At 29.1% G+C, this 20126-nt stretch overlaps 2 protein-coding genes across 2 annotated transcripts in view; one reads left to right on the top strand and one right to left on the bottom strand.

Moving 5' to 3' along the window:
• The first annotated feature begins 723 nt into the window (after nucleotides 1-723).
• On the top strand, nucleotides 724-13255 carry LOC113366554 (dymeclin-like). Its single transcript, XM_026608181.1, is given in 15 exon segments — nucleotides 724-1051; nucleotides 1127-1273; nucleotides 2062-2370; nucleotides 2443-2547; nucleotides 4364-4605; nucleotides 4641-4769; nucleotides 4876-5045; nucleotides 7239-7364; nucleotides 7433-7595; nucleotides 10045-10202; nucleotides 10289-10334; nucleotides 10337-10470; nucleotides 11023-11142; nucleotides 12912-13059; nucleotides 13132-13255. Coding segments are annotated over 14 exon segments (2130 nt in total). The 5' UTR covers nucleotides 724-911; the 3' UTR covers nucleotides 13053-13059; nucleotides 13132-13255.
• A 3013-nt stretch (nucleotides 13256-16268) lies between these two features.
• LOC113367754 overlaps nucleotides 16269-20126 on the bottom strand; it is a 16262-nt gene continuing 12404 nt past the window's right edge. Inside the window, exons 9-11 of the mRNA XM_026609334.1 lie at nucleotides 19557-19665; nucleotides 18852-19078; nucleotides 16269-17161 (exon numbers count right to left, since the gene is read on the bottom strand). Coding sequence (XP_026465119.1) covers nucleotides 16269-17161; nucleotides 18852-19078; nucleotides 19557-19665 — 1229 coding nt within the window. The remainder of the gene's footprint in view (nucleotides 17162-18851; nucleotides 19079-19556; nucleotides 19666-20126) is intronic.

A 20126-nucleotide genomic window follows, 5' to 3' on the forward strand; every position in this document is an offset into this window, starting at 1 on the left:
TTTAAGTTTTTGAAATCGGTCTAGCCGTTTTTGAGAAAACGTCGATTTACGGCAAAGAATCTGTTCACATACACGCACACACACACTTTTTTCAAATTTGGTCTCATTCGATTCAGAATGGCTTGAAACGTCGAGAAAACATAAAATTAGCGAATCGGATTTTTTGATAAAAACATAAACTTCTGTTTCGGGAAGTTAAAACAATATCATAATTTTTAACTAATTGGTAAATATCAGTGTAGGTTATTAAAAAAAATTGGAATTTTTGAATTATAGACATGGGTACAGGCATAAAGTGTGTGTGTGTGTGCGCGGATACAAATTTTAGTTGATGATTTGTATCGTGAACATGAAGTAACCGATTTGAATATTCTATTGATTTAAATGATTTAAAAAAACATTTTATTTGTATTGATGAAGTTAAGAACTGATAAAGTTTATGGTAAGACAGGTCCAGGGGTTTTAGAGATGAAAATAAAAAAATAAAAAAAAAAGTTTTTCAACAAGATCAATTTCAGATGCATAGATAATGTCTGTCGGGTCATCTAGTATATATATATATATAGGATGTTATCCTCCCACTTACATAGTCCTATCCTTTCCTCGTTCGTTCTCTCCATTTAGTTAGTTCTGTGCCCGTTGGCAGCGCCGCCCTACACAATGACGTTTACGTGTGTTATTTACCCCGATTTTGACATTTGCACTGTCGCGTCTACTGTCAATGAAAAAGCTTGCGTATTAAATCGTGGCAAGCACCTAAACGATGTTTTACTACTTATTTTCTTAATATTTTAAATTAAAATGTCACCAGTGAATTAAATGTAAAAGACTCACACAACTCCAATCCATAGTGCGCACTGTTGTGTTCCATTTACAAGTGTGGTTAGAATTCTGATTTATGAATATTTACAATGGGCACTTCAGTTAGTCGACAAACCGATTTGTCTTCGAATGAATTCCTTGTACGTTTCATCGGCGAGGGAACTATTTCCAAGGATGACAATTTTTGGGATAGGTTTCTTTCGTTTAGCATTACACCGCCTTGTAACAAGTAGGACATTGCACAATCTATTTGTATAACTTATCAAAGGATTAAGTATGGTGTTTAAATTTATCTTTATTGCAGGGAAGAACAATTGTCGTTGGATTCAAGAGTCGAAACGCTTTGTCAAAAGTTATTGCTGTACGATACGCATACAGCAAATTTTTCTACGCTGATCCAAGTGTTTCATGCTAAGGCGTCGAAGATATTGTCATTAACGAATACAGACAAGTATAATAGATACATAATTATAAATATACACGTATATATATATATATATATATATATAGATATATATATATATATATACTAGATGACCTGGCATACGTTGTCCTGTACCCATGTCTACAATTTTTTAATATCCTATACTAATATTTACCATTTAGCTAAAAATAATAATTATTGCTTTTTAAATTACTCTTCACACCAAAATACATATACATTTTACAATATTTATTTATTTATTTATTTATTTTAAATATATAGCTCACAGATGATTCAAAAATACAATTATTTTGCATAATGAATAACAATTAAAATATATACAAAATTACAATATATTGTTATTAACATAAAATGCTTAACATGAAATTACATATAATGCTGAATGTAACAATATTATTTATAAACAGAATAAGATAAAATAATGAGATATTTGAAAAGAAAATAAAAAGGTTAACTTGTGCAAATGGAGATTATTTGATTAGGTAAAGTGTTGTGAATATCTATTTCATTATTAATTAAGTTAAAGTTAAAGTTGGAGGACATAAGTAGAATAGGCGATTTTAAGAGATAATTAGATTTAGGAGTAGGATAATTGAAAAATAATTGTGAACGCGTAGATATCGTTGGAACATTAAAGGATAGTTGTTTAAGAAAAAGAGGACAGTCTATAGAATTGGGAGGAGTATATTTACATAAATCATTACAGAAGAATTTTATATATTATACACAATATATATATATATATATATATATATATATATATATATATATTTAACATATTTTTATTATTTCAGTAACGTCTTAATATGGCAGACTTTCAATGCATTATTTGTCATAAGATGCATCATCAAATATCTAACAGAAACTGTATCCGAATACCAAATGCTACAACACTTTGAAGCTTCAGGTAAACTGAAGACTCAGAAACAAGTAGATAATCATGTAGATAACAATGTCAATGCAAATGTTATTGTTGACAAACAAACGCAAGATACTAGCACGCAGATCAATGGTGTGTCTAAAGAAAATAATAAAGGATTTAGCAAACGCATTGAATCATTTGTTGAAGACTTGATTAATATAATAGCCATAGTTCCTACAAGGTAAATAGATATTAAATAGAAATATTAACTTAAAGATAAGAAGATTGTATTTAACTTTGTTTTTTTTTTCAGAGATATTACCTATGCTTTACATTTGGAAGCTGTTAATTGTGCCTTAATTCTTCTGACAAATAATGTTTTTTCAAATCAGAAGACTGAAGACTCCGTGATATACAAGTAAGTACAAAAATTGTCCTTAAGCGGCACAACTAGTGTAACCGCCTAAAAAAAGGTGATTTTTGGGAATTTATATTAAAAAAACTACTTTATCAACCATTTCAAAATTTCAGGAGTATATTTATACATGTTTTAAGAATACATAGTAAAATTTTTGAAGAATAAAATTAAACATTTTTTAAATTATCGTCGATCTCCAACGGCGCGACAAAAAACCCTTCACTGTTACAGTAATTCCGGCCTTCTACGTGGATGCAATTTAAAAATACTAGTGGTGTATGGTACAAATTGCTGGAACTTCCCGTACCGTAATGAAATATTCGAGAAATTTTAAACGTTTTCAAATATATTATTACAAATACTGTAACTTTCATTATTTTTGCTATCTTATTTGTTATATCTGAGCAAATCAAATGTAAATGATAAATCAATTTATCTCCAGAACATTAACAATCGTCATTTCATTTCGAATTCAATTAAAAAAAAAGTTGGCTAATTTACACAAAATTGAGAAAGTGCTACCGTATAGTCACAGTCTAAACGCATTTGCAAACAATTCTGTGCGACATTTTCACTTATACTGCGCTAAGCTTGGCGGCGTTTTCACATTTTTCACACAAAATTGCAAAAGTGCTCCATTACATCAACTATCTGAACGCACTTGGGTAAACATTTGCACCAGAGTGGCGCCTAGACTGTGCTTAGCCTGGGTAATTTTTTGAATTTTTAATTCAAAATTTTGAAAAAAAAATTAAAAACAATTTTTTTTTTCCAAAAGCAATTATTTTGTTGAAACAAGCAGAATGTTCCTTGAATCATTTAAATCGGACGCTTAGTTCTCTCAAAAACTGCCATTTTTTAACATTTAGCTCTGTATCTCCGAAACCGCTGGGCCTACCTTAGCCAAAAACTAATCACCTCTTCTCCTAATCATTACAAATTGAATGTTTTTTGAAATATCCAAGTCGGGTGCTCCGTTCTCTCAAAAACTCGATTTCTATTTTCTGCACTTTTTGCTCCATATCTCGGTAACGGCTGGACCTGCCTTTGCCAAAAACTAATCAGCACATCTCCCTATTAATAGGAATCGAATGCTTTTTAAACCATTCAAATCGGTTGATCCGTGCGCCCGAAAACGTGGACGAAAGAATGCGGACATACAAAACACACACACACATCCATTTAGTTTCTGAGGTATGTCCCTTAAAAATGTTCAGAAACCTTCAAAACGCCGAGAAATGCAAAAATTTCATTTTCGATTTTTGGCCCATTACTATAACTACCCTACGGGAAGTTAAAAATTCTCGTTAAACTAGATAATATTGTCTGTAAAATGACCTACGATAAATAAAAAAAATCAAAAATTGACAAAATGACGGCGTTTTTTAAAAAAGAGTCGTATTTTACTCAAAATTTTGGTCGTTTTTGGACTGCCAAAATTCGATTTTGATCCGATCAAAAAATCGATAGTTTATTTTACGGAGAACTATATATAGAACATGTAAAAAAAATTTAATAGTGCTCGGATCATTTGTTTTTGAGTAATCGCTGCAGCAAATTCGGAAAATGTTGTTTCGAGAAAAACGCGTTTAAAGATTAAATAATCGTTGTACTATATACTTTATATACACTCTTTAAATTGATGTAACTCAAAAACTATTTAAGATATCGATTTAAGATTTTGGTATGTTATTTTTAAAGGCATAACCTATCGAAATATGAAAAAAATTGAAAATTCGATTTTTTGAAATTTTCACACTAGTTGTGCCCCTTAAACGATTAAATAGTATAACATCGTGTTTTTATTTTTTTTTAGAACTGTTATGCAAGGTGTGTGTTGTGTTAAAGCTGCCCCATTGACGAGAGCCTTATTACAACATATAAGTCATTGCACAAAGGCACCACCTTCGATGTTTGGAAACGCAAGTGGAGGATCTTTTGTATTAGGTATTTAATTACAACAAAAAAATCTATATTAAAATTATATTTTTATATTTATATTTTATTTTTCAGATCTGTGGTCTTTACTGACTTTCTCAAATCGAGATCACAAACAACGCAAGCATTAAATTCTGATTCTCCTGAAGCATTAGCAGAAAACTTTCGAGAGACAACACCATTAGCAAATCACAGTCTCTTGTTATTGCTCGTGTTGACTAACCATTGTACAACTCAGAAGAACGTGTATAGAGATTGCTTGTTTAGTTGTGTTGACACTAATGGTAAAAAAAAATTTTCATATATATATATATATATATATTTATATATGCATATATATATACATGTATATGTATATATATGTATATCTATATATATTTTGTTTTCTAGATCCTAGCAATAATGACTCAATAAGCTTTCGTGTTGACTTCTTACCATTGTTTAACACTTTGTGCAACATTGTATGCCTGGATCAAGCAACGCTTTTGTTGTATTTATTGCTGCATAAAAATCAAAATTTTAAAAAGTTTGTTCTGACGAATCAAAATCTAGACTTGTTGGTAAGTGATTTTTTTTTTATTTGTTTGTACAAAATGTTTTAGCACACTATAAGTTTGTATGAAATTCAAGTTCAAAATGTGATTTTAAATTTAAATTATGCATTAAGAAAAGCGAAGGGGTTTATTTTATAAAAAATGTTTATTTAGAAAGAAATGAACAATATGAATTTTATAAGAAAGTTATATAACATAGTTGAAATAGAAAAGTGCCTCTTTAATGCTATATCAACTGATTTTAGTCAAAATTTTGATATAAAAGTGTTTATAACAGTTTTTACTAGATTTCAGTAAATTTTATCTAGTTTATACTAATGTAAACAAATTATAATGTTCAAGAAGAAAATTTAAAATTATTTGAAGAAAAGTAAAAAAAATGCGACTCCATTCCTAATTTCCAAATTCCATATACATAATTAAAATGTAGAAATATTGACTTTTGTCCGCATTTCAACTACGAATTATTCAAAATTTTAATATGCAAGTGTATAAAACAGTTTTTACTAGGTTTTAGTAAATTTTATCTAGTTTTTATTAATGCAAAAAATTATAATGTTCGAAAAGAAAATTTAAAGATATTTAAAGAAAAGTAAAAAAATGTTCTAAATCCACATAACGCAAATTATAAAAAGTCTGCATTTCAACTACGAAATATTCAAAATTTCAATATGCAAGTGTATATAACAGTTTTCACTAGATTTTAGAAAATTTTATCTAGTTTTTATTAATGTAAACAAATTATAATGTCCGAGAAGAAAATTTAAAGTTATTTGAAGAAAAGTAATATATATATATATATATATATATATATATTATATATATATATATGTAATGCAAATGATAATAATACTAAAGCCCGCATTTCAACTGCGAATTATTCAAAATTTTAATTTGCAAGTGTATATAACAGTTTCTACTAGATTTTAGTAAATTGTATCTAGTTTTTACTAATGTAAACAAGTTATAATGTCCGGGACGAAAATCAAAAGTTATTTAAAGAAAAGTAAAAAAATGTTCTAAATTCATATAATGCAATTATCAAAAGTCTGCATTTCAACTACGAATTACTCAAAATTTTAATATGCAAGTGTGTATAACAGTTTTCACTAGATTTTAGTAAATTTTATCTAGTTTTTATTAATGTAAACAAATTATAATGCCCGAGAAGAAAATTTAAAGTTATTTGAAGAAAAGTAAAAAAAAATGCGACTCCATCACCAATTCCCAAACTCCATCATATACATAATGCAAATTATAGAAATACTGAAGTCCGCATTTCAACTACGAATTTTTCAAAATTTTAATATACAAGTATATATAACAGTGTTTACTAGATTTTAGTATATTTTATTTACTTTTTACTAATGTAAACAAGTTATAATGTCCGGGACGAAAATCAAAAGTTATTTAAAGAAAAGTAAAAAAATGTTCTAAATTCATATAATGCATTTATCAAAAGTCTGCATTTCAACTACGAATTACTCAAAATTTTATTATTCAAGTGTGTATAACAGTTTTTACTAGGTTTTAGTAAATTTTATCTAGTTTTTTACTACTGCAAATAAATTATAATGTCCGAGAAGAAAATTAAAAGTTATTTGAAAAAAAGTAAAAAATGTTCTAAATCCATATAACGCAAATTATCAAAAGTCTGCATTTCAACTACGAATTCTTCAAAATTTTAATACCTAAGTGTGTATAACAGTTTTCACTAGATTTTAGTAAATTTTAACTAGTTTTCAATATAAATAAATATAATATAAGATAAAACAAAGTGTTTGGGGTAAAATTGACAAAATTTTCGTAAGAATATAAAAAATATCTAACATTCCCATCTTGCTAAAAATATTATCACAAAATAAATGTTCCTATAGTTCTATTCAAAATTATATTTTTTACTGCAAAATAAAATGTTTGAAATAATTATTTTAGAAATGTAAAAAATCCCTAATTTTACACATAAATAATTATAAAAAATACTAAGTAAATAAAATAAATCTAAATTAATTGAATCTGAACAAAAACTACCAGCTAACTTTTTCAATATTATATGTAAACCGATTTTAAAGTTTACCAGCCCTTGAGATGGGTATTTTTACCTGCCCCGCTAATAGTAGTAACCTATTGTTATAAAAAAACATTAAATTAATTTATTGAATTATTAATTAGCATTCGCTTAATTTCATTATTTTCTAGGTTGTTCCAATATTGAGGACTTTGTACAATGCCCCAAATAGTACATCCCATCACATATACATGTCTTTGATTATTTTATTGATGTTGAGCGAAGATGATGGTTTTAATAAAAGTGTACACCAAATGGTAATTATATGAATACACACTTATATGCACTTAATAATATATTTATTATATTGTTTATTTTTTTGTAGCAATTAAAATCTATTCCCTGGTACACGGAAAGAAGCATGACTGAAATATCTTTAGGCGGTTTATTGATTCTTGTAATCATTCGGACTATACAATACAATATGATTAAAATGAGGGATAAATATTTGCATACGAATTGTCTTGCTGCACTAGCTAATATGTCAGGTAAATAGTAATATATATATATATATATATATATATATATATATATACATATATACATATATATATAAAAATAAGTCCGGTTTTCCTTCCTGACGAAATAACTCCAGAACGCACGAACCGATTTCGACAATTTTGCATTCGTTGCAAAGGTCTCGGGCTCCGCAAGGTTTATAGTTAAGAAAATTAGTGGTGCATGGCATCGTGCCCTAATGCAAATTGCTGGAACTTCACCTACCGTAATTAAAAATTAGAGTAATGACATTAGTGAGAATTATCAGAATTATGCTTGGTTAAGTCAACGAGCAATTTTTGCCGCAAAGAATAATGATGTACACGCACTGAATTTCACCATTCAATCAAAAATTGCTGGCGATTTGGTGACATACCAATGATTCCGACTGGTCTTCTTTTTTACTTTAAACGATTGCAATTTCCAGTTCGCCTTGCGATCGCAATAATAAGTCGCAATACCAATCGCTTAGTGTTTGCGGGATAAATTTCAAATAGATTATTTAGAAAATTATTGTTTTTCACATGGGCAGTTATACGTTGCCTGTTCACGAGTTGGAAAACCATCCGCTTTGTTTGTGTTAACGTCAGACCAAAAAACAAAAAATGTGGTTTACCAAAGAGCACTTCAATGGAACGGATAATTTGCGGATTCACTTTCATTAGAGAAGTTGAACTAAAAACCACTTCATTTTTGTAATCGAAATAAGTTCATTAATGTTGTATAATAAAATCAATTTTTTCCTTTTCAAATATAAAACAAACAAAAGATTTCTTCATCTTTCTCACGAAACAATCTGGTGGCATAACGGAGTTCGTCGGGTTTGCTAGTATATATATATATATATATATATATATATATATATATATATATATATATATGTTATGATTTTGAAATTTCTGAACTAAAGCCTTGTTTTATTTTCAAAAATAATTCAAATGGAATGACTCATTCTTCAGGAACTACAGACCTGATAATAAAAAATTATTATCCTCTTATAGATTTATTTAATTATTAGAAAAATGAAAAGATTTACTTTTCATCTAAATATTTGGTTAATTTTTAAAGCCATACTTAATAATTATTGTATACTAGATGACCCGGCAGACTTTGTCCTGTACCCATGTGTACAATTTTTTAATATAATATACTAATATTTACCGTTTACCTAAAAATAATAATTATTGTTTTTTAAATTACTCTTCACGCCAAAATGCATATACATTTGTAATATGAGTGATGTTAATTGTAGAACTGCTTTAAATAAAATGATGAGTCTCAATTCCCAAACTACGTGTATATTGGAAATTGAAGTCTTTTAAACGGTATAACATAACCATAACCATAACATAACACTGGTACTTCATGTTGGATTAAATTAATTTAATTTTTAATTATTTAAGATATCCAAAATTGCATCTTAAACTTCTCCTAATCAATATCCGAAGGACCGAATTGTATGTATTCATATTTACTTTCCCATTTGCTGTTATAAAGTGAAACTTTTATGAATTTTGAAAATATTGTGGAAAGATTAGTAAAAGATGCAAAGAAATTATATTTTGAAAAAAAAAAACTATATTGAAAATTTAATATCCGAATCTTGTGTTGGCGCCCCCTAAGGCGTGCACTCGTATTTTTCGTATGCATCGCATTGAAGGTAGGACCGGCTCTGATTAATGCTTAATTTCATATTTTAAGTGAATTAATTTGTCAAATCCTGTTCATATGTGTATCATTCAATCTGTCATACATACACTGTATCTTTATATTATTTTAATTTCTGGCATATCTCAGCTGCTTTTTGGCAATAATAATGTAGACATTTCATTTTTCTTATTCATAATCATAGATTTATTATACATATTCTAATATTATCTAGCTTTATAAGTAAATTGAAATTTTTGGCAGATGATGGTTTTCATTTGTTTTCAATGCAAACAATGACATGTCGTTTTTTGCAATTTTTTCCATTTATTTCTACAATATTGCACATACATCCCAGTACTTTATAATCACATACATCCTAGAAAATTTCCTTAACAAACTTCAGAAAGATTTATCAAAATCCGAATAATCGTTTAGGAGGAGTATACAGTGAGTGCTTGTAATTTAATATGAACTTTATTTAATAGCAATAGAGCTCAAATTGATTGTACGTTTTAGTTAGAAAACGCTCGTATGTGAAAAAGAAAAGGGCTGTTTTTAGGGTTTTCCCGGCAATTATTCGATTTTTTCTCGCCGTAAGAACCTTGTTTGGACTTGAACGAATATTTAAAAAAAATAATTGGCCAAATTGGTTCAGGCGTTGTTGAGTTATGCGCTTACCAACACATTTTGCGATTCATTTTTATATATAAGATTTATTATCACATTATAACAATTGCACAAACAAACTATTTCTTATTATGTCTTATTTTTTTAATTTTTTTTTATTAGGTCAATTCAGAGACCTCCATCCTTACGTTGCCCAAAGATTAGTCAGTTTATTCGAAACGTTAGCCAAAAAACATTCAAGACTTCAACTTATGTTGCAAAAGAAAACGCAAAACGTTCCTGTTGAAACTGTTATCAATACTACGGATTCAAACGATTTGGTAAGATTATAAATTATACATATATATATATATATATATATATATATATATATAAATGTAAATTAATGATATGTCTTTTTTACCAGGAGCAAGACTTGATAGTTTTAGAAGAAGTCCTTCGTATGGTTTTGGAAATTTAAACTCTTGTCTTAGTCAACAGTTACCTGCATGTCCCAATCTAGTTTACGCTTTGTTGTACAACAAACATATTTTCGAACCCTTTAGGACTAATGCTGCTTTTCAAGATATAATACAAAACATCGACATGGTAAATAAAATGACTAATACACCTAAGTCTGTTTTTACACGGTCTTTTTGTACACGGTTTTGATATAACACGGTTTGAAAATTGAATATTTTTAATTTTTTTACACGATTTTATTCCATTTAGCACGATTTGAAATTTTATGTACTTAAATTTTTTTTGTCAAATTTAATTTTTGCGAAGTATGTTCATATCACAAAAAAGTATTTATGAAAGAAAAAAGTCTGAAACCATCGACAGTATCGATAGTTTGCGAACACTAGCTTAAAGATTTAAGTGAATTCCCCTTTAGCGCGTACAAACAATTTTTACTGGTCAAAGCAAATGTGAATAGCACTAATTTAATTCTTGTTCTTAAAAATTCTTGTTTTTCACCAATTTTAATAGGTTTTAGAGTCACCCATTCTTGTATTCAAATCACCCATTTTTGTATAAGATCAATGTCTTTTTTTCCCCTTTTTTACACGGATTCTTCTGGAACCAATCTCCGTGTAAAAACAGACTTAGTTGTACTTCATTTAAGTTAGTACTAACCTTTTGTATCATTTATCCCAGGTGATAGGATTCTTTTCCTCAAGACTACAAAGGGTGCAAGAGCAGAGCGAGTTAGGAGTGCATGAAGTTCTGGTCACGATTAATAAAGGTTCCACACAATGGTCAAAGGATAGATTAAGGGTAAGATTTGAACATGATTAACCAAGTCAATAATTTAGAAATTTTTGAGAAACAACTTCAATTTTGTCCCTTTTTGAAGTAAAACTTCTTTAGGCGCGATATGAGTGTAAAGTAATCGTTTGCATGATTCGCGCTTACAACGCTAGTAAGCGCAGCATCGCAATTATTCGATCTAGTCTGCGAGCAAAACAAAAAATACATCAAATGCCAAATCATATGTCAAAAACAAAACAAAATGTGTCGACTTTCACTTGAGTTTTGTATTTAGCTCGTAGTCTCTAAACATTTTTTGAAGTAAAACTTCTTTAGGCGCGACACGGGTTCGCAGTATAATTCGTGAGTTAATAAAAATGTCAGGATCGGAAGAATATTTTATCCCGTCCCTCATAAATAATTGTAGTGCAAATGATCGCAAATAAATAATGAAACTAAGGAAAAATCTGCGCTGCGTAAGAAATGATAGCTTTGGCTATGTATGTTTTGTGTGCGATCGACTTTGGCTTCAAAGTGGCTTAGAAATATCAAATGATGCTCAAAAACAAATTCTTAATAATGTTTTTTGAATATTGATTCAAATGATCAGGTTGGATGTCAAACTTGTCGAAAGATATTAAATTCGGGTAAAATTCGGGTAAAATTTTCACTTTGTGTAAATTTAACGGGTTTGACATGCAAATAGACAATTTGGAATATTTGGCCAAATTATAAATGTGCCTGTTGACATTAATAATATGGTTAATTTATTACCTCGTAATATTGATGATGATCATTGCATTAACGTTCACATAAAAAAGCAAATGATTCATAGATCAAGCTATGTGCAGGGCTTGATAAATAAAACAAATATAAAAGTATGGCTTCAATTTGTTAGGCAAGACGGATATTACAGCTGTTCAAGGAATGAGATTATATCGTCAGCGAAAAAGTAAAAAAATACAAACAGTAAATGAATGTATGTTAATTTTAATTACATGAAGTTCTTCAAACACAATTGTTTAGGATGAGTTAATTTGCAAAAACAATATTTGGTTAGGCGTTGTTTAACATAATCCACTGTGTGAATAAATATTATAGAATTTATTAATCAGCAATTACTTTAAAACGATCATGTCATATTTCAAGTACGACTTTGATTACATTATTGTTTGTAAATATTATACATATTTTTAATGTAATCATAAATATATAATTTATAATTTATCATTATATAAATGCGTATAATGATTGACGACACTAATAAATGTGTGCATCACGAGTGTTACCATATTACTAATGAACATTATTCAAAATTTTTATATGGTGTATTTATTTTTACTCAACTTAAATTTGCTACTTTATACAGTTGCAAATAAGTTTTACTTCAATCGCGTGTGATCCTTACGCGCACTCTTTTTTTTTTAAATTGAATTCGAAATGAAATGACGATTGTTAATGTTCTGAAGATAAATTGATTTGTGATTTACATTTGATTTGCTCAGATATAACAAGATAGCAAAGATAATGAAAGTTACAGTATTTGTAATAATATATTTGAAAACATTCAGTATTCCTCGAACATTTCGTTACGGTACGGGAAGTTCCAGCAATTTGCCTTAAGGCACGATGCCATACACCACTAGTTTGATAATTGTATGAGAAAATAAGTTTATTAGATTCATTTTTAAAAAATTGTGTATCAATTTTTGTGTTAAGAATAGTTTGCTGTGTTACATTTTAAATTTTACAGTGTGGATCAAATAATATTTTATTTTATTTTTTTGTTTAAACAGAAATTCCCAGAATTAAAGTTTAAGTATGTCGAAGAAGAGTCTCCAGAAGAATTTTTCATTCCGTACATTTGGGGCTTGGTGCTTAATGGTAGTGCTTTATATTTTAATTCGGAAAGCTTGACATCAGTTGCTACTGTGTAAATTCCAGGTGAGAATATATTTATATATATATATATATATATATATATATATATATGTCTGATTTTCTATTCTCTTTTAGATCTATGAATTATACAACCCTCGAGACTTATTAAAAACACAGTTTGAACTGTCAACTGTTTATTTATTTGACCGATCATAAATATAATGTAGATCCTTAAAGACACATAGATAATATAATCAACAACTTAAATTAATTTATCTAGATAGATGATGCTATATTATTGATGAATTTTAATTTTTATGATGTACATAAACATATATAATTTCATGTTACATTAATATTTAAATCAATGTAATTTAGATAATTATTAGGAAATATACATTATATAACAAAGTCGTGGTTTGGCATTTAAATTATAGTCTTATATAATAAGCATAGTTTAATTAAACTTTGAAATAAAACAACAATATTTATTTTATACACTTAATATTATTTTTTACTAGTAATACTATTTTGACTAGCATATTGTTAATGGAAATTTCATGAACAAGTTTTCTTTATATATTCATAATTAATATGATTAATTATTGAATTTCTGAAATGATTTCATCAGTAAATATTAATAAGAAAGAATTACAATTCGAATAGTTAATCCATAGTTGTAAGTTACATTTTGTCTCAAGGAAATACCCAAAACAATCTTGAATCGATTTTGAAAATTCGATAGATAGAATCCACATCGAATTTAAAGCAAAATGCTACTTACAACTTGTTATTTGTAATTAACAACACATTAGTGTCTATTATTTTTAATTACTTAATAATATTTTATTGGAATATCGATTACACTAACAATAACATTTTGCACAAAAGTCTGACATTGCCATTATATATATATATATATATATATATATATATATATATATATATAAGGGTGGTCTTTAGTATGGACATTTTAGAATTTTTTTGCTCCCAAGGGCTCAAATGCTTCCAAATTAATAATAACAAATTCTCTAAAAGTTTTAGCTCTTAATATCAACATTTAGATAGTCCGCAATTCAATTAAAAGTTTCGTATATTTAATAATAAGTAAATTCTTGCGCCATCTGTGATAGCATTTGTGAACTCCTATATTACGACACTTAACAATATTTCTAAATTACTTATCCTCTAAATATTGCTTCAATATTAAATTAAAGAAAATTGTAATTTGTTATCGTTTAATTTTTTTTAAAGTGTAATATATAATTTGAATGTTTTTAGTGATAATTATTCTAAGCTTAAAAAATATTTTGCTTATATTTTATTAGGCTTATAATAATTGTTTATTATTAATGTGTAAACTATGTTTGCATTTATTTATCAAACTACTCGTATGAGAAGAATTGATCAATATTAAATTATATATATATATATATATATATATATATTTAATATAACAATGTTAGTAACAAGTTTTTGGATACAGAAAAATACATTGTTTGGAACCCTATTGATTTATTGAGTTAATCTGATATTTGGATAGTACACATTGAGACCTTTCATTTGATACCCCACATGCCCTATTTGAAGTGACAACATCTTGGCAACAAATATAATTCAGCAACCCATTGGTCCACTTTTTATTATATCTCATATCTTTTGAACTGTACGTCTCAAGTAAATGTAATATTCGGCAAATTTGTGCTAAATTAAATTTTATATATTACTGTCTTATGTAGAAACCCTTCACCAAGTCGATATACTTGGAACTTTGCAATAAATGATATTAGATATCGAACGAATGCTTTGTACCCAACTCTATTGTTTTAGTGTAGCTTTTATTATGATTTTTGTATAGTGCTCGTTGAGGCTTTTCATTTGATACCCCACATGCCATATTTGACACTTATAGTTCAGCAACCCATTGGTCCACTTTTATTGAATACTTAACCTCTAATTAAATCCATGTGGGTTGTTTAACGAAATATTTATTCATCATGGCATCAAAATTAATTTTGCAGCAAAATATTTAATTAATTGGTGACTTAATAATACATTTGCGAAACTTTTAATTGAATTGCGGACTATCTAAATGTTAATATTATGAGGTAAAACTTTTATAGTGCAGTAAACGGATAGGAAAAAAGGGTGTAACCTCTGAATTTTTTTACTGTGCTCCGAATTGAATGAAATTTTGGAATTAGGTTCATCTTACCCTCAAGTTCAAAAGTGAAAACAATTCGGATGACACCCCTTCTCAATTGTGTAATTACATTTTTCCAAAATAACGTCGGAAATCAATAAAAGAACTAATTATAAGAATAAAATGTCTTTTATAGTTTTTCAAAAAAACTAATACTTTTCAAGTTACTGTCCCCTAAAGATTCATATATTTTTGGCGTTTTTCTTCATTTTTTTGCAAATATCTCCTAAATATACATTTTAACAAAAATCATGTAATGGACAAAATAATGTCAATAAAAATCTTAATAAATCGGTATTACATAAAGTGTTCTAAGAAAAATATTAAGCAAGATTTGAAAGATCAAAGTCGTTTTTTATTTCGTTCAAGATTTAATTGTTGTATTTAAAACCATCTAGTGTCGAGGTTTCACATTTTATGCATTTCGGTGAAATTGGGTTTTATAGTGCTCAATATAAGCTTTAAAATGAGTGCTGTTACAAGTTTTTTGCGTGTAAAATGAGTGAGCTATCATGCAAATAAGAAGCATATACGATGTTTTTTTCTTTTAAATCATATGGTTTAATGAGCGCTATTTCCACCAGAATTAAAGTAATTCACATTCCATCTAGATTTCACTTCATTATAGACATCTTGATGGATTTTAGCAGATTCACTACTTTAGTACAAACTATTTTAAGAAAACTCAAGATTTTATACAAACTTTTTTTTCAATTTTTTTTTTAAATCGAAATTATTTTTATTATATCATATATATTATTCATATTATATATTAGTTATTTAAAAAAAAAATGTAATTACACAATTTCGAAGGGGTGTCATGTTATGGCGCAACCCGAATTGTTTTCACTTTTGAACTTGAGGGTAAGATGTATCTAATTGCAAAATTTCATTCAATTCGGAACACAGTAAAAAAAATCAGACCTAAAACGCTCCGTTTACTGCACTATTAGAGAATATTTATATATTAATTTGGAAGCATTTGAGCACTTGGGAGCAAAGAAATTCGAAAATGTCCATATCAAGTATCACCCTTAATATTTAATAATTCGGTGATCATATTATATTTCTAATCAGGAATTTCTTCAACCTCATCCAAATTAGGCTTGCGATCATCCTCTTTTTTCTTAACATAATCCACAACCAGTTCCAATCCAATCAAAGCCCTCAAATCTTTCTTTTTCTGCTCCTCATCTTTACTTTTATCATTTTCATTCTCACTATCACCATTTTGCTCCTCATCATCATCGTCATCGACAGAAATCGTTGCATCTTTACGCTCGGTTGAAATATCATTATAAATTCTGGGTAAATTTTGCAAAACGTAATTAGTATTACAACCATTATCGGGTTTTTTGTACAAGTTTTTGTCGTTGGATAAATTCACGGCGCCTTTTGAATTTGAATTTAAATTTGAATTGTTATTGTTTCGCGGTAAAGGAACAGAGAACGCCGAGCCGTGTCTACCAACCGCGAAATTGTTAGCATCGGAAGCCATCTTGGAATAAGTTGAAACATTTGCTAATTTTTGTTCCTGTTCTTTTTTATTGCGGTCGTAAACGTGTCCACTTACACGTAAATCTATAAAAAAGTGCAAAGGGTCTATTACCCCGTAAGGAGGAGGATACAACGGTGGATACCACATTGGAGGCGGCGGCGGCAAAATCAAATCTGTCTGTTGGTGCTCCTGATTCTCCGTCACTTTGACAGCTCCTTCGCTACTTGTTGAGTTTCTTAATATGTTTTCGGTGGTGTGTTTCGTTAAATGATTTTGTGATGGTGTAGATTCGTGTTGTGGTTTTATATTTGTTGTGAGCTCTAAAGGACGATCTGGAGAACGTATTGTTGAAGGTTTTTTGGAGAAACGATCGGTTTCGGGGACTGAATTTGTGTTGTGGTGTTGTGCTGATGTCGGAGGCATCCAGGAACGTTTTCTTGTACGACGAGTCGCCATGCTTGCACCTGAAGAGAAATTGAGGTTAGGTTAGAATTATAATTGGATAAATGTATATATATATATATATATATATATATATATATATATATATATATGTGTGTTTTTTATTTATATTTATTTATTTATATGCATGTATGTCAGAATTTACTTCAAATCCTAGCATTGTGTAAACAATTCATATGCTCGAATTGTACAATTGAATGGTGTTGGTATTATTGAATGGATATGAATACTTAATATGGAGTGGAATATTGAGAAAAATTAATAAACTCGAGTAAATTGTCTGTTTATAGAAATACGTATAATCGATATAATCTTATATATAAAAATGAATCACAAAATGTGTTGGTAAGCGCATAACTCAACAACGCCTGAACCAATTTGGCCAATTCTTTTTTTAAAATGTTTGTTCAGGCCAAGAGTGGTTCTTACGGCGAGAAAAAATCGAATAATTTCCGGGAAAACCCTAAAATCAGCCTTTTCCTTTTTCACAACAAACGTTTTGGAACCAAAACGTAGAATCAATTTGAGCTTTATTGCTATCATAAAAAGTTCGTATTAAATTGCAAGCACTCACTGTATACTCCTACTGAACGATTATTCGGATTTTGATAAATCTTTCTGAAGTTGGTTAAGGAAATTTTCTAGGATGTATGTGATTATAAAGTACTGGGATATATGTGCAATATTGTAGAAATAAATGGAAAAAGTTGCAAAAAACGACATGTCATTGTTTGCATTGAAAACAAATGAAAACTATCATCTGCCAAAAATTTCAATTTATTTATGAACCTAAATAATGACAGTATATGCATAATAAATTTATTATTATGAATAAGAAAAATGAAATGTCTCATTATTATTGCCAAAAAGCAGCTGAAATGTGCCAAAAATTAATATAATATAAAATACAGTATATGTATGGCAGAATGAATGATACACATATGAATAGGATATGACAAACCAATTCACTTAAAATATGAAATTAAGTATTAATTTACGGCTTGTCCTACCTTTAATGCAATGCACGCGAAAAATACGAGCGCGCGCCTTAGGGGGCGCCAACACAAGATCCGGATATTAAATTTTCAATATAGTTTTTTTTTTCAATATATATTTTTTGCAACTTTTACTAATCTTTCCACAATATTTTTGAAATTCATAAAAAAATCATTTTATAGCAACAAATGGGAAAGTAAAGATGAATACATACAATTCGGCCCTCGCGATATCGATTAGGAGAAGTTTAAGATGCAATTTTGGATATCTTAAATAATAAAAAATTAAATTAATTTCATCCAACATGAAGTACCAGTGTTATGCTATGGTTATAATTATGTTATACCGTTTAAAAGACTACAATTTCCAATATGGTGTGGGAATTGAGACTCAACATTTTATTTAAAGCAGTTTTCTTATAATTAGTTCTTCTATCGATTTCCGACGTTATTTTGGAAAAATGTAATAACACAATTGAGAAGGGGTGTCATTCCCCCGGAATCCGAATTGTTTTCACTTTTGAACTTGAGGTTAAGATGAACCTAATTCCAAAATTTTATTCAATTCGGAGCACAGTAAAAAAATTCAGACCTAAAACGATCTGTTTACTGCACTAATTATATTATATTTGAATTTCGTATGAAATGACAATATAAAGTGATAGTGATGAAACTGTTAAAATTCCTTTCCACTTACTCCTCTGTGTCTCTCGAGCCCTGACGAGGCTCCTCAGCATCTCGCTGAAGAAATAAGAATGAGCCCCGGCGGGGGCGGAGTACAGATAGGGGGGCGTGGCCGCCAGCAATCTGCTCACCAAGTCGCCGCCCCTGATGTCGGCTCCACTTGGGGCCGATCTCAGGTGCGGGGCGTGCGGAACGGCAGGGGACGATGTCAGCAATTCCTCCCCCATTGTTAGGGAACACCTAGAAGACAAGACGAGATAAGATATAAGATATAAAAGGATATAAGATTTATATATATATATATATATATAATGTGTGTATACTAGCTGACCCGGCAAACGTAGTTGAACTAATTGATTGCAAATATGGTATATACGTGAAAGAGACAGCTAACAAAAATATATGTGTAGGAAAAAGTTATGAATATAAAAATATAAAATCCATTGGATGAAAATATAAACAATTTATTAATTACAAAATTTTATGATAAATAAAAATGACAAGTTATATTGTTTTTTCCTCAAATTCTAGCCTGCTTGATTTCCCACAACACTCCCTGCCCAGTATTGACCTTACAGGAAAACACGTTTAAAACATATGGTGGGGAAGCAGATTATTGCATGTTGTGGTACTGGTCAATTAGTAGTTCATCCAATGGAATAAATGACAGTTTCGTCGTCAGATCCAATTTATGGCAGGTAATTCGACCTTCCATCACTTCATACTCTGCATATGGTTCGGAATTAAATCACGTGGTAATTTCCTGAACCTCGATGTCTTTGTGAACTTCGAAGATTCCGCCACAATCTCTGTATTTATTTTAATTCCTATAATATTTGGGTAAATATTAGTCCAGTCATTTGGTCGTTTTGGCGGTACAGTACTCCGGGAATTCTGAAAATTGGTAATCTTATAGATGTCGAGGTGCTCTTCACGAAAATCAACTTTGCCACCTCAAATTTGAACGGCAAATTGTCGCCATATTGAGAAAATGGCGTCAAAAACAGCTTTTTTTAAATATCTCCTTTCTGGATCATTCTACTATAAAAGTATCTATGTACGAATTAACTAGAGAAAATTTCCTACAATTCTTTAGAAAACCTTTTTTTTGTAAATTGATAGTTTGAGAGTACGGCCGCCTCAAAGTCTTTGCTGCTCTTCTCGCCGTAGTATCAAATCTGTCCATATATGACAGCACTTCGAACTTGACCACATTCTCTCTAATAATTAATATTTTCAATGTTAAATTAAGCGAATAAGATCTAGAAATAGAATAATTCAAATATTT

This window comes from Ctenocephalides felis, unplaced genomic scaffold (genome assembly GCF_003426905.1).
Source record: "Ctenocephalides felis isolate EL2017-DRISC unplaced genomic scaffold, ASM342690v1 CF-g0.4_SCAFFOLD_01170, whole genome shotgun sequence".
Classification (NCBI taxonomy): Eukaryota; Metazoa; Arthropoda; class Insecta; order Siphonaptera; family Pulicidae; genus Ctenocephalides; species Ctenocephalides felis.